The sequence below is a fragment of the Narcine bancroftii genome, chromosome 8 (genome assembly GCF_036971445.1).
Source record: "Narcine bancroftii isolate sNarBan1 chromosome 8, sNarBan1.hap1, whole genome shotgun sequence".
NCBI classification, from domain to species: domain Eukaryota; kingdom Metazoa; phylum Chordata; class Chondrichthyes; order Torpediniformes; family Narcinidae; genus Narcine; species Narcine bancroftii.
This window is the reverse complement of record NC_091476.1, coordinates 140,455,322-140,470,506: the sequence shown is the minus strand read 5'-3', so window position 1 is coordinate 140,470,506 and position 15,185 is coordinate 140,455,322. Positions and strand designations below refer to the sequence as shown.

Genomic DNA, 15,185 nt, shown 5'->3' with positions numbered 1-15,185 from the left:
GGATCTTGGAGTTTGAGTCCATAGGATGCTCAGAGCAGCTGCGCAGATTGATTCTGAGGCATACAGTGTATTGGCCTTTGATCATGGAATTGAATTTAGGAGCTAAGAGGTAATGTTGCAGTTATATAGGACTCTGGTCACTTGGAGTACTGTGTGCAGTTCTGGTCGCCTCACTACCAGAAGGATGTGGAAGCCATACAAAGGGTGCAGAGGAGATTTACAAGGATGTTGCCCGGATTAGGGAGCATGTCTTATGAAAACAGTTTGAGTGAACTCATCCTTTTCTCCTTGGACTGACGGAGGATGACAGGTGACCTGATAGAGGTGCATAAGATGATGAGAGGCATTGGTCATGTGGATAGTGACCCAGGCCTGAAATGGTTGCCACAAGAGGACACAGGTTTAAGGTGCTGAGGAGTAGATACAGAGATGTTAAGGGTAAGTTTTTTACGCAGAGAGTGGTGGTGAGTGGAATGAGCTGACGGCAACAGTGGTGGAGGCGGATATGATAGGGTCTTTTAAGAGACTTTTGGATAGCTTAGAAAAATAGATGGCTATGGGTAACCCTAGTAATTTCTAAGATATGGACATGTTTCAGCATAACTGTGGGCTGGAGGACCTGTATTGTGCTGTAGGTTTTCCATGTTTCATGCCAAGGTGAACAGAGACCTACTTCAGGAATATCTGCATGGCCAGCCTGTGTAAAACACAACATTGATTGCCATCTCAAAACATTCACCTGTTCTTTTTCCAACGACGCTACCCAGCCTGCTGTAAAATTGCCTCACTTTATATCAATAAAATTATTTTTTTTATTCTGGTAGGTCAATTCCAGAAGCTAATATTTTGATTTAAGGAGTCTTAGGCCAGATCTATTGGGGAAAAATTCACACTGCCCTTTGGGAACATTGAAGACATTCTTAGATACCAGTGAGCAATTCAAGTGCTCCACTGTAGACACCACACACAACAATCTTTGGGAAGTGAGCTTCTGCTATTGTGAGCCCCAATTCTGCACATATGCTAATCATACATCCCTGGACATCCACTTGTCTGAGTCAGGTTTCCAAATACAAAAGCTTTTTAATTGTTCAATATTATTACTTCAGACTGGGAAAGTACTCACAGCATTCTGCATTTATAATCATCATAGTTGGGATACGTGAGAGCTGCCAACTCCAAGCTCCTGGTGTGTCTGGGTAATCTCAGGTAATAACTCTGGGACATGCTGTGAACTGGACTTGTGGTGGATATCCTCTGCTGACCCATCCAATAATCACTCAGCATTGGCTTCCTTCTCTGGAGAGTTGCCCCAGCAAACCTCTGGCTTGGTCTGGAGCTGAACATCATTCTTGGTTCCTGCCTAGGGATTCAGGAAAAGGAAAGGAATATTATTACGCACAAAACATTTTTAGAACCTAACACAGAAGCCACGCAGTGGGTTTAACACAGAGCAACCTCTATCAGAGTGAGAGGCAAACAGAGGCTGGCCAAGATCTGGAAGTTGTGGTGCCGCCTATGGAATGGGAGAGCTTCCCTGGGGCTGCCAAACTGAAAGCAGAAGCAAGAGTGCATGTATGATCCTTAGAGCCACTTCCACTCCCAGTCTGAGAGCGAGATCCTTCCCACCTCCTTTTATTTACAAGATCAAACAAACTCCTCTCATAAAATCAAACGTTAATTAAGATGTTTAACATATTAACCATTGGTTTGTAACAATATTAATTACACACATCACAAAGGTTTAATAAGTAGAATGACAACAAAGGTCTTGATTCTGTGGTTATGGAGGCATACTGTGTATTGGCCTTCGATTGTGGAATTGAATTTAGGAGTCGAGGGGTAATGTTGCATTTATATAGGACCCTGGTCAGACCCCACTTGGAGTACTGTGTGCAGTTCTGGTCGCCTCACTACCGGAAGGATGTGGAAGCCATGGAAAGGGTGCAGAGGAGATTTACAAGGATTTTGCCTGGATTAAGGCTTATGAAAACAGGTTGAGTGAATTTGGCCTTTTCTCCTTGGAGTCGTGGAGGATGAGAAGTGACCTGATAGAGGTGTATAAGATGATGAGAGCCATTCATCATGTGGATAGTGACAGGCTTTTTTTCCAGGCCTGAAATGCTTTTTTGACTACCTACCTTTGTTTATTGCCAATTTTTAATTTAAGATATACTATTGTAGTTTGTTTCACGAAGTATTGACTGGGATTCCCACACTGCATCCCTGTTGTTCTAAGTGGGTCAATGCTAAGTGAAGAACAGTGGCAATAGCATCCACAGTAGACCTATTAGCCCTATAAGCACACTGGTGTGGGTCAAAGGTGGATGGGAGACTGGCTTTAATGTGCTGTAAAACCAGCCTCTCAAAGCACTTCATAACGACCGGTGTTAAAGAAACCGGACCACAGTCATTGAGGCACTTCTTAGGCAGCCTTTAAGCACAGTGGGATGCTAGATTTCGACAGGAACCTGTTGAAAATCTTCATGAAGACTTCAGAGAGATGATTCACACCCTCCTTCAGCACCCCGCCTGACACCCCATTGGGGCTGGTGACTTTCCTTGGGTTCACTGCTTTAATCACCCGTCTCACCTCATGTTCTTGCACAGTGAGAACATGACCATTAGGGACCAGTTGTGTGTTGCATCCATCTCTTCCGCTTCCATCTCAAACCGAGCAAAGAAACAATTGAGATTCTAAGGGTCAGGATATATCTAGATTTGGAAAGGCAAGGGCTGATTTTTTTTTAGACTTACTGCATGGTAACAGGACCTTCGGGCCCATGAGCCCGTGCCACCTAATTACACCCAATTGACCTACAACCCTGGTATGTTTTGAAGGGTGGGAGGAAACCAGACCACCCAAAGGAAAAACACACAGTCACAGGGAGAACATACAAACTCCTTACAGACAGCGCCAGATTTGAACTAGGTCACTGGTGCTGTAGCAGCGTTGCACTAACCGCTACACTAACTGTGCCGCCTCATTTGGGATGAGGGATAGTCAGCAAGGCTTTGTGCATGGGAAATCATTTTCACAAGTTTAACTGAGCTTTTTGAACCAGTAAACTTGGCACAGGACCTCTCTGCATGATGGATCAACTTCTATCCAGATGTCTCAATATTTCATCCTTAATGATAGCTTCAAGCAATTTTTCTGAATACAGACATTAAGCTAACTGGCTGATAATTACTTAGCTTTTACCTACATCCCTTTTTTAAAGAGTGGCATGACATTCACTATCTTCCGATCTGCCCAGACCTGCCTAGAGTCCAGGGAATTTTGTTAAATTATTACAAAAGCCTCAATGATCATTTCTGCCACTTCTTCACTCTCCTGTGATGGGTTCCATCAGGACCAGGGGACTTATCCACCTTTTTGCCCTCTAGTTTTCTCAGCATTGCCTCTTTAGTGAAAGCGATTGTATCAAGGTTCTCACCTCGCATCTCCTTGGCACGTGAGAAATATCTTCCACCATGAAGATCAACACAAGATAATCATTCAAAACCTTGACTGTTTCTCCATTACCCAGTTTTATCTCCCTTCCCATCTTCCAGGGGACCTAGGTTCACTTTAGCCACCTTTTTCTACTTTCAATAATTATAAAAAATTACTAACTGTGCTAATTTATTTTCATAATCTATCTTCCCTTTTTTCTTTGCTGCTCGCTTCGTGGTTCTTTGTTGCTTTTTAAAGTTTTCCCAATCTTCTCAGTTCCCACTACTCTTGGTGACTTTGTACAGATAAGCTTTAGTTTGATGCTTTCCTTTATTTATCTAGTCCAGTGAGAATCATACACTCAGTTTGACTTTTGGAAGAGGTTTCTGATGACCAATATCACAAGGTAGAGGTTATAAACCATGTGATGCTGGTTGTACTCTCATAAAGAATACTCATGAAACCCACCCCTTTTTTTCATAACCCTTTTTATCCTGAATTCAAGCAACTGGCAAAAAAAATTGCAGAAAATAAATAGGTAAAAAATACAGAAATTAAAGATTGGCGATCCTTGCCGTTAGTTTCCAATCATGCAACAAGCAATTTCAAGCAACCATAAAATTCATTTAACCAATCAGATACCAGGTGTCAGATACCAGGGGTTTTACTGTATTCTTTTTCACTTTGTAGTTTATCTACGAAATTAATAAATTCTGTTCATACAACATTTTCAAGCATTTTACTGGACTAAAAAAAATTCAGAATCAAACACATTCCTGGTGGATTATTTACATAACCTATGCTGCAAAATAATACCAGAATCATTGAGTTTTACAGCACAGAAATAGGCCCTTCATCCCATCTTGTCCATCCATGCCAACTAGGGTGTCGTCCTGACCTCATCCCATTTTCCTGCATTTCCCATATTCCCCAGCATTTCCTGTACAGGAAACTGTCTAAATGTCTTTTAAATGTTGGAATTGTATCTGATTCTACTGCTTACTCTGCCAGGCCGTTCCACACACCCACCACCCATGTGAAAAAGGGGCCGCTAACTCAGCAGGTCAAACCGTGTACTTTAAACAGCAAAGATAAAAATACCTAATAACGTTTTGGGCTTGAGCCCTTTATCAAGGTGTGAGCAAAATGTTCATGTTCTCATAGTAACCGCCCAGTTGGCCTCATTGGAATACTGCCTTGTTTGCTAAACAAAATCCATATAAATGCAGGAAAAACACACAGAAATTCTGGAGAAACTCAGCCAGCCTCGTAGAAACTATTGAAGATAAAAATACATTACTGTTGTTTCAGGCCTGAGCCCTTCTTCAAGGAATAAGCAAAGAGTTCTTTTGTCAACTTGAAAGCACAAATCTAACTGTGCTATTTCCAATGGCTAGAAGTCAGGCTGGGACAGCATAAACAAATGTTCAACCTAACACTTTTCCAAAGCAACTGTACAGAAATTCTCCCTCACTAAAAAAATAAAATTCATGGAAATTTTTTGGTTCAGATTTAAATGATGTGAAGCTTCTCAATGTACTTCCTGAGAGTGTTCCAAAAAGCTCCCAATGCAAAATATTGAGAGACTTACCTTTCTGAAATGTAACAAAATGAAAGGTCGTTGCTGTTAGCAAAAGCAATCCCCTCCCTCCAGCTCAGAGCAGTCGGCAATGAGAGTCCCCACCACTGCGCCAAGGAATATACACTTCCCAAAATAACAATTACACGAGGTATGCAGCAACTGGTGAGGAGCTGAAAGAAGATGACAAGTGTGAAAGAATATATTCCCCTAGCACTCTACAAATTCCAGGCTCCAGGATATAATGGGCTGGCAATCTTATTAACCAATCTTTTAAAAAGGATATATGCTCTCACTAATACTGTCCAACTTAGTCAATATCTAAAAACGGCTATACGTCTCCTGTAGGTAATTGCTTGGGTCCAATTCCCTTTAGTGTTAAAAGGTCCTGAATGCAATGCAAGAATATTTATGGCATTCATAATGATTTTTCTTAGAACTTGTGCTGCATTGTAAAAATCAGTGATATAAGTAATGATATTATTTCTTGCCAACTTCCTCAACCTTTTAACCAAAGTTTTGAAGTTAAGAGATCTCAGGCATCAGTGTAACTGAAGTATACCATAGAATGGGAGTTACACTCAATATCCAAACAATGAAGGTTCTCCATTAACCCATTCCTGAGAGTAAAAGTAGATGAGCTCTTGGAAAATTCGCACAGCCTCCCATATCTCAGAGGACTGCGCCTCTCAACAAATGGTGTTGAAGTTCACCATCATCCTCAATGTGCCAGCACTGCTTTTGGTCAGCTAAGGTAAGGGGTGTTGGAAGATCATGGCCTTAAAACAGCAGAAGGACATGGGCTACTGGGCAAAAGTGGCCCCTTTCAAACCTGCAACACCTACAGCAGGCGAGGAGCATCACTGCTGGAGAAATTCAACGCGTTAAGCAGCATCAGTGGGAGAAAGAGAACGATTAATGTTTCAGACCAGAACCCTTGGTTCTATCCTCTGCAGTCTTTTCTTCATGGGGGTGGACTAGAAAACACCAGAGGACTTGTACAAAGTGAAGGGAGGAAAGTTTAGAGGAGACATCAGGGGTAAGTTTTTTACACAGAAAGTTGTGGGTGCCTGGAATGCCCTGCCAGGGATGGTGGTGAAGGCTGGTACAACAGAAGCATTTAAGAGACTCTTAGACAGGCACACAGATTAAAGTAGGAGGTTACGAGATAGGAAGGGCTTAGTTTTTAATTTTGGTAGGAATATATAAGTCGGCACACCATAAAGGGCTGAAGGGCCTGTACAGTGATGTAGTGTTCTATGTTCCTGAGCAGCAGCTGTATCACCAGCACTGCTTCTGCACAACTCTCCAAACCAACGGGCAGGATGTAAAGTGACATGACATCCTCTCCCAGGCTGGCAGTCCCAGCTCGTGGACTCTCATGACACTCAATTTCCCCCTGTGGGTGCCCAGATCTCTTGAATGCCTTGCATGAGATTGTGACCAGGGTGACGGGGGTCATTTATGATGTTAGTTGCCTTCTTGGTTAAATTATTTGGCAAAAAATACAATGGGAATGCAAGGAAGTGCTTCTTTTAAACAAAGAGTGGCAGCAAGGTGGAATTGCTGACAAAGATAGAAACAGACTCAGCCAGAATCAAAGGCAGAGAATTAGGTGGTCAGGAGTGAGAGGGTGGGAGATTAAGGGATGATGGAAAGTAGAGGGAGAAAATCGGTGATGATGGACAAAATGGGGATTGAGGAAGGGAGTAGAGGAGTGCAGGGTTGGGAACAGGGACTGGAAGAAGAGGGGTCGGGAAAATAGGAAAGAGGTTCGCCCTGTCAGCACCAATTCTGCGCCCCACTCTTGCGCTGACATGTCTGTCCATGGCCCCATATACTGTCAAACCAAGGTCACCTGTAAAATGGAGAAGCAACACCTAATTTTCTGTCTGGGCCCTCTCCAACCAGATGGCATTAACATCGACTTCTCCAGTTTCTGCTAGCCCACCCCCTGTTCTCCTTCTTTCCTCCATCTTCCCTCTCATCCACAGAGCCATTCCCTCCCCCCCACCCCTATTTACTGGTGCCCTCTTTCCCATATCCACCTACTACCTCCTGCCTGTGGGCCCGGGCTCCTCCCCCTGCCCCTCCTCCCCACCATTTTGTTTGGGGGCCTGTCTATATTTTGCTCATCCCTTGATGAAGGGCTCTAGCCCAAAATGATGGTTTTGTATCTTTACCTTTGTTCTATAAAGGACACTGACCTGCTGAGTTTCTCCAGTACTGTGTTGTTACTTCAACCACGATGTCTGCAGAAAAGCATTGGTTGAGTGAGAGACAGGGCAAAAGAAAAAGAGGCATCTTGTACGCTTCACGGTGAGTGTGTCAAGAGGGAAGGTTATGTGTGGCTTGTCATATTATTTTAATATTTATTTGTCAACAAAATTATATTTTATTATTAATTTTACCTTCTCCGACATCAGCTACTGAACTGAAGATAGATCTGAAAGATATTGTACTTCAGAGTCTCCCCTCCTGTGGTCATACAGACCAGAGAGTAGAAATTTGATTCTACATTTGAGTTTCAGTTCTGATATCCTGGCTGGCAGTGTAAGACTCTATGTCTGGCAGGACCCAGGTATTATTTTGCTGATGCAGACAGCTGGGCTTTCTACAAATTGTATGAGACCCCATCACAAAGTGAAATAAGTGAAAATAAACTAGGTGGAGAACAGGAACAGTGCATAAAGTTCTGCATATGCCACAATCCCATCATCTCCGTCTCCATGCACAATTCTTCCACCAGGATTCTCTATCCTCCAGACCCTTTCTCCCACCTTAAACCTTTTCCTCCTCTTGGACTCTTTGTTCTGGCGAGCTGCCCACTTTGGATCACTTTCTTTCCAACTGCCACCGGGATATCCACCGTCTGTACTTCACCAACCCCCACCATACTCTAATCTCCCCCCTCGCAACACTCTGTTCTTCACCCTCTCTGCAACAATCCTAACCTCACTATCAAATCTGCAGGCAAGGGGGGTGCTGTTGTGTTTTGGCAGAGTGACCTCTACCTTGCTGAGGCCAGACTACAGCTCTCAGACACCTTCACTTTCTTACTCTTGAACAGGATCAAGTCACTGTCTCACACACCATCTCTGACCTCATCACTTCCAGTTATCTCCCTTATTGTTTCCCACCCTGCAATGCTGGTTCTACCTCTTACCTAGGATCCACAAACCCAATTGTCCCGGTAGTCCTATAGTTTCCATGTGCTTATGCCCCACCAAATTGGTCTCCGCTTACCTCAACTCCATTTTGTGCCCCCCTGGGTCTAGTCTCTCCCCACCTACATCCATGTAACTTCACATTCCCTCCATCACTTCAACAACTTCTGGATGCCTGAACTCGACCACCTCATCTTTTCCATGGACATCCAATCACTATTCACCTCCATCCTCCCTACCGAAATCCTTAAAGCATTTCATTTCTTTCTCAACAACAGACCTAACCAGTCCCCTTCCACCACCACCACCCTCCTCCGCCTGGCAGAACTTGTTCTCACTCTTTATAACCTCCTTTGACTCATCCCACTTTCTTCAGGTCAAAGGAATGGCTATCAATACCTGCAAGAGTCCAGCTATACCTGCTTTTTTTGTTGGCTATGTGGAGCAATCCATGCTACAAGCTTACACTGGCAAGACCCCTCAACTCTTCCTCCACTACATTGATTATTACTTTGGTGCTGCCTCATGTACCTATGATGAGCTTGCCAACTTTATCCACTTTGCTACCAACTTTCACCCTGACCTCATATTCATTTGGTCCATCTCTGGTAGCACTCTCCCCTTTCTTGATCTCTCTCTGTATCCATAACGAGAGATAAACCTATAGACATTTTCTACAACCCCAGCAACTCCCACAGCTACCTTGACTACAGCTCTTTACAGCTTGTCTCCTGTAAGGAATCTATTCCTTTCTCTCTATTCCCTGTCTTCATCGAATTTGGTCCCAGGATGAGGTCTTTCATTCCAGAACATCCTAGTTATCCTTCTCCTTCAAAAAATCTGGCTTCCCCTCTACTGCCATCAACTCAGTCCTTCCCCTCATCTCCTCCATTTCCTGCCCATCTACCCCTCAGCCCCCACGCACAAGGACAGGATTCCCTTTGTCCTCACCTACCACCCCACTAGCCTTCGCATCCACTTTCTACATCTTCTACGTGATTCCACATATCCCTTTCTCTGCCTTCCGCAGAAACCATTCCCTCCATGACTCGCTTGACCACCCCTCCCTTCCCACCATTTGTCCCCTTGCTGCCTACCGCTGTGACCACAAGAAGTTCCCACTAGCACCCACACCTCCTCCTCCTTCACAACCATTCAGGGCCCCAAACCATTCTTCCAAGAGAAGTAACAGCACTTCTGAATCTGCAAGGGTCATCTGCATTTTATCGGCATTGTGGTCTCTGCTACATTGAAGAGATTAGATGCAGACTGGGAAATTATTTCGTTCAGTATCTTAGCTCTGTCTGCTGCAATAACGGAGACCTACCAGTTGCCACCCATTTCAACACCATACCCCATTCCCTTATTGATATCTTTGTTCATGGTCTCATGCACTGCCAAACTAAGAACACCTGCAAATTGGAAGAACAACACCTAATATTCTATCTATCCCACTGGTCACTCTCCAACCAGATGGCATTAACATCGACTTCTCTCGTTTCCATTAGTCCCCTCTCTCTTTTTTCCTTATCCCTCTGTCTCCTTTTCTCCATCTCCCCTCCACCTTCCCTCTCCATTCATAGAGCTACCCCCCCACCTATCATTTCTCAGCTTTTTGTCTCTTCTGTCCTCCCATCCAATTTCACCTATGACCTCTTCTTGCCGATGGGCCTGTGCAACTTTCCCTGCTCCTTCCCTCCTCCCTCCACCTTTTTATTCAGGTGCCTGCCTGCTTCTTGCTCATATCTGGATGAAGGGCTCAGGCCTGAGACGTTACTGATATCTTTTTGCTTCCTGCGTGACCTGTCGAGTTTCTACAGCATTTTTGTGAATTGCATTACAATCACAGCATCTGCAGGTTGATCTTTCAGCTGGATGACGAATGAAGTGGCTGCATTTCAATAAACACAAAGGGTCCATCACAGAGATCTGTCTGGCAATTAGCTGCCACGTAATTGATTCCTCCTTTAGAGCCACATTACTGTTGATACTTCCTCAGTGTTGCATTGGGAGAGACTGAAATTGATCACAGTCTCATGTGAAGCTGGACTGAAGGTGGTGATCACTTCAGGGAGGATACTGCATGGTTATTAAAGGTGAGATAGACAACAGACTCGCCAAGGCAAATAGCGCCTTTGGAAGACTACACAAAAGAGTCTGGAAAAACAACCAACTGAAAAACCTCACAAAGATAAGCGTATACAGAGCCGTTGTCATACCCACACTCCTGTTCGGCTCCGAATCATGGGTCCTCTACCGGCACCAGCTACGGCTCCTAGAACGCTTCCACCAGCGTTGTCTCCGCTCCATCCTCAACATCCATTGGAGCGCTTTCATCCCTAACGTCGAAGTACTCGAGATGGCAGAGGTCGACAGCATCGAGTCCACGCTGCTGAAGATCCAGCTGCGCTGGATGGGTCACGTCTCCAGAATGGAGGACCATCGCCTTCCCAAGATCGTGTTATATGGCGAGCTCTCCACTGGCCACCGTGACAGAGGTGCACCAAAGAAAAGGTACAAGGACTGCCTAAAGAAATCTCTTGGTGCCTGCCACATTGACCACCGCCAGTGGGCTGATAACGCCTCAAACCGTGCATCTTGGCGCCTCACAGTTTGGCGGGCAGCAACCTCCTTTGAAGAAGACCGCAGAGCCCACCTCACTGACAAAAGGCAAAGGAGGAAAAACCCAACACCCAACCCCAACCAACCAATTTTCCCCTGCAACCGCTGCAACCGTGTCTGCCTGTCCCGCATCGGACTTGTCAGCCACAAACGAGCCTGCAGCTGACGTGGGCTTTTTACCCCCTCCATAAATCTTCGTCCGCGAAGCCAAGCCAAAGAAAGAAGAAAAGAAATTAAAGGTGAATCAGAACCTATAGCCACTTTCAGGTGGCATAGCTGGGAGAATGCAGCTCCGGAGCTGGCTGCAGGTGTATGCAAAGCAACATTTAGGTGGCAGCACTGAAGGCACTGTTCTGGCACCTGAAAGGTCCACTGTTGGGAGAGGTGCTGCAGAACAAATGCCAGCTCCTGTCGACTGTGGCCATAATCCTGCCTGCTTTCAGGTGCCTAAGGGGAGCACTCAGAAGCGGAGAATACACCTACCCAAGGAGGATTGGGTAAATACTCCTTGGGTCAGGGTTCTTCGCTTTCAGGTAGCCTCCCAACAGCTGCATTCGGGTATTTTAGGTTGGGGTATTCTGGCCACCTGAAAGTGGCTTATAACATCCAAGGCAAATCTTACATCCTCTTCTCAAAACTTTGATTTTTTTGCCTTGATTTTTCTTTAATTTTGTGCCAGATTCATGACTAAATGCCATGACTATTTTCCTTTATAGTCGACCAGAGAGACTAGAATGTCATTGCTGTTTATGACTCATTTAAAAAAAAATCCATACTAAAGTTGAGTTGAGTTTTCCACAGTTTATTAAACCTTATATTACATGGTACTAAAACTATGATTAAATGATGTTAAAACAATACTTAAAATGTTCAATAAAGGTTTTCAGACCATTTCAAGCTTCTCAATCTTCGCAGAATAAAAAGGAATGAAAACTGACTGTTTATCTTAATCAGAGAGAGAGAGAGAGAGAGAGACCTTGGCTAAGAAAATGTTTCCATGGAAGCACTCAAAGAACCTGCTTGCAACTTGCATTTTAACCCTTACAATAGCAGGCCCTAATTATTATATCTAAAAAAATATAATAATAATTACCATTACAAAGAAAAAAACAAACTTATTAGTTTATATTGGGTAAATATTCAAAAGAGAGTAAAAGTCAATTATCAAAACTTTCTAATTCTTGTAAAAGACAGATTTTGGTCATTGGTCTGTTCAGAAAGCCAGTTTTAGTCTTAATCCAAACTTGACATTCAAGTCCTCTTTTGCCCTCGATGATATCAACAATCTTCCCCATCAACCAGGAATTTCAAGGCACTGAATGGTCCATGATGATCACAACATCCTCAGCCATGAAATTGCATCTTATCTTCAATCATTTCTGTTGCTCCTGCAACAGTGGAAGATATTCTTTCACCCATCTTTTCCAGAACAAATCTGATATAACTTGCACCTGCTTCCATGTGAGGTGCGCATATATGTCTTCCTTCTGAAACTGCCCCAAAGGCAATGAAGGTCTACCTTTAAGAAGCAAAAGATGGTTCAGGGCAAGTGCTTCAAGATCATTTGGATCTGTTGAAGTCTTAGTGATTGGATGAATGTCGAGGACAGCTTCAACCGCATAAAACTGTCTGAAGACCCTCCTCATTAAGATTTTGTCCATCTAGGATTGAAATAAGAATTTTTCACACTGATCTAATCAATCTTTCCCATACACCTCCATGATGTGACCCAGTAGGGGGATCAAAGATCCAATTAATTTCTTTCTGAACTAGTTCATTATGGATTCCAATCTGATTCCAGTTTACGATTGCTTCTCCTAACTCACGTTGAGCTCCCACAAAATTAATGCCATTGTCAGATCGTAGTTCCTTCATTTGTCCATGTCTGCCGATAAAATGCCGAGGGGAATTGATGAAAGAGTCTGTATCAAGTGATGATACCACTTTGATATGAATTGCTCTTATGGATAAACATGTGAAAATGACACCATAGCACTTCACAACACTCCTTGCATAATCAACTCCAACATATTTAAATGGAAGTTCAACTGGAGGGTCACTGTCCAGAGGCAAATCTGCCATCAAATGTTGACCAGAAGGAGTATTCACATGATGACAAACACATTTTGTTTCTTAAGCAATTAAGCAAGATCACAGCAGCAGTAGGTCTGGATCTCAGGACTGTTGTAACTAACAAGTAGACAGGCAGTGTCTACTGGATGCGACAAGAGTTTTCAGTGAAACACATTGAGTCTGGAATTGCAATCTGGGTTGCCAAACAACAAGTGGATCGCTGAGATGAAGCCACAAGGTTTGCAGATCGACAGTTGTGGAGTAAAGACTACTGAAGAGACTGAGCTGTGGGGTAGCATGGTGATGTGGCCTCAGCCTCCCAGTGGTGCCTGCTTCAATGGTTGAGGGAATGGTGTAACGTTGTGGAGACTGAGGTGGTGTCCTGATACGACAGGAGCGATGGAACAGCGTTAGCCCTGAGAAATCCCAAAGGATGTGCTGGTCATGGTTGATGTTGGCCTGAGGCGCAAGGCCTCAAGGCGTTCGGATCATCTGAGGTCGGGGTTGGGGGGGGGAGCTTTGAGGTGAACCGTTGCTTTACCGCCTCGAGAAATTGTGACTTGCTTGGAAGTTTCCCATTTGAAGCTGGCAGACTTTAAACCTCTATGTCCTACTGACACCAGTAAACCAGCCATAAGATGGTTACAGTTGGACTTTTGGTAACATCCAAAAGGAATTGTGACTGGCTTATTTGTGTTCGCTGCTTGTTCTTTGCAGTCTGGTATTTGTAGCACTGTTGTTCATTTGAAATTGGTAAATTGTTCATTGCTGCAATCAGGAGGAACGGGTTAGGGTTTAAATAATTAATGTTCTATGTAAATGTCTATGTAAAAACATCTCCGCACCAGTGTATTTTGGCTGCTTGTAGTAACTAATTTATTCTTAATTGTATGTTCAATGCTTTGGATCAACATGTGCTGTGTTAAATGCACTATATAAATAAGCCACTACTACTACAATCTTTTTTCCTTAATCTAGTGGAACCATCAGTCCAATATTTTTCTCATAATTTGTATAACATATGGTTGCAGCCACCAAGACCTATCTCTTCAAAGAATTAGATTTGAAATGTGAAAACTTTCGCCAGTGTGACAGGATGTTTTGTTTCTTCTGGCATTGCTGACCTACTAAGACATCTGCCAACTCTTAAAACACCATTCTTGATAATACGGTTGAGTTTACAAATGTGGCTTGTTCTCTTGACATTCATTCCTTTTTTCAGATTTGAAATTTCACCTACAAATCTCTTCCTCAGGTAAAAACAGATACTCCATCTCAGCTTTTAATCAGTTCTTTAACTGTGAGATGCCCCCTTTCTTGAGTCTCAAGGTCACCTGCCTTCCTTTGCGGTCGAGCTCTTTGATGGATGTTATCCGATTGACAATGAGCAGGAACATCATTTATTTGTTCGTTTTTTTCTGCTACGAATCAGAAACCATCTTTTAAATCGCAGCATCTATGCTGTGCCCTTTTCAAACTATTCCAGGATGAGAAGTAATGGATTAAATGTGTAACTGAATCCATTTGTTCACATATTATCTGAACAGCATTTGTAGTCTTATTTTTGATTTCAGGCTCTTCTGGTAAATTTTCTTTTAATTTAGCGGGATTTTGAGGCTATTCCTTTTGAGATTGCAGAAGAAAATGACTTTCAGACCTCGGGAAGCCAGATCAGCAGGATTGCTAACTGTATTAACAATATCTGTATTGTATTGGACGTGAGACTTTACCAATTTCAGTGATTCTGTTAGTCACGAAAGTTCGAAACCTTGTGGTTTTATTATTGATGTATTTGGGCACTGAGGTGCTATCAGTCCAAGATATGGAGTCTGTTAGATTTATCTGCAACTCTTTTCTCGACATTGTGACCATTCTGCTCACCTTGGTAGAAGGTGTCAAATCCTTCATGGGCTAATGACTGGTTTCAGTGGAGCCACTCTGGCCTTTCCCATTGTAAATCCACAATGTACCTGATCCTTGTTATCATGCAGTAATAGGTAACTTGCAGTTCCTCAACCATCTTCACGAGTATCAGCAAAATTATGCAATTGAGCAGATGTCACAGTTCTAAAATTTGTAGGTTTGAAGCATCTGTAAATATTGAAGTCTTCAGTTTATGAAGATCCTGTATCCAACATGTCCATTTTTTGTACAAGGGATTCTGGTATCTCATCATCCCAACCAATCTTCTTCCCACACAAATCTTGCAGGATCTTCTTGGCAGTCAGGACAACTGGTGCCAATATTCCTAGAGAATTACATTATCGAACTGACTGTTGATAGAATCCTCCTTCTTGTGAGAGGT

The 15,185-nt window shown here is 43.3% G+C and overlaps 1 protein-coding gene across 1 annotated transcript in view; it reads right to left on the bottom strand.

The window, feature by feature from the left end:
- Positions 1-6,480, bottom strand: part of LOC138742119 (uncharacterized) — a 54,216-nt gene extending 47,736 nt beyond the window's left edge. The window contains exons 1-3 of the mRNA XM_069896305.1: positions 6,238-6,480; positions 5,031-5,191; positions 1,127-1,363 (exon numbers count right to left, since the gene is read on the bottom strand). Coding sequence (XP_069752406.1) covers positions 1,127-1,363; positions 5,031-5,191; positions 6,238-6,480 — 641 coding nt within the window. The remainder of the gene's footprint in view (positions 1-1,126; positions 1,364-5,030; positions 5,192-6,237) is intronic.
- Positions 6,481-15,185: the final 8,705 nt, after the last annotated feature.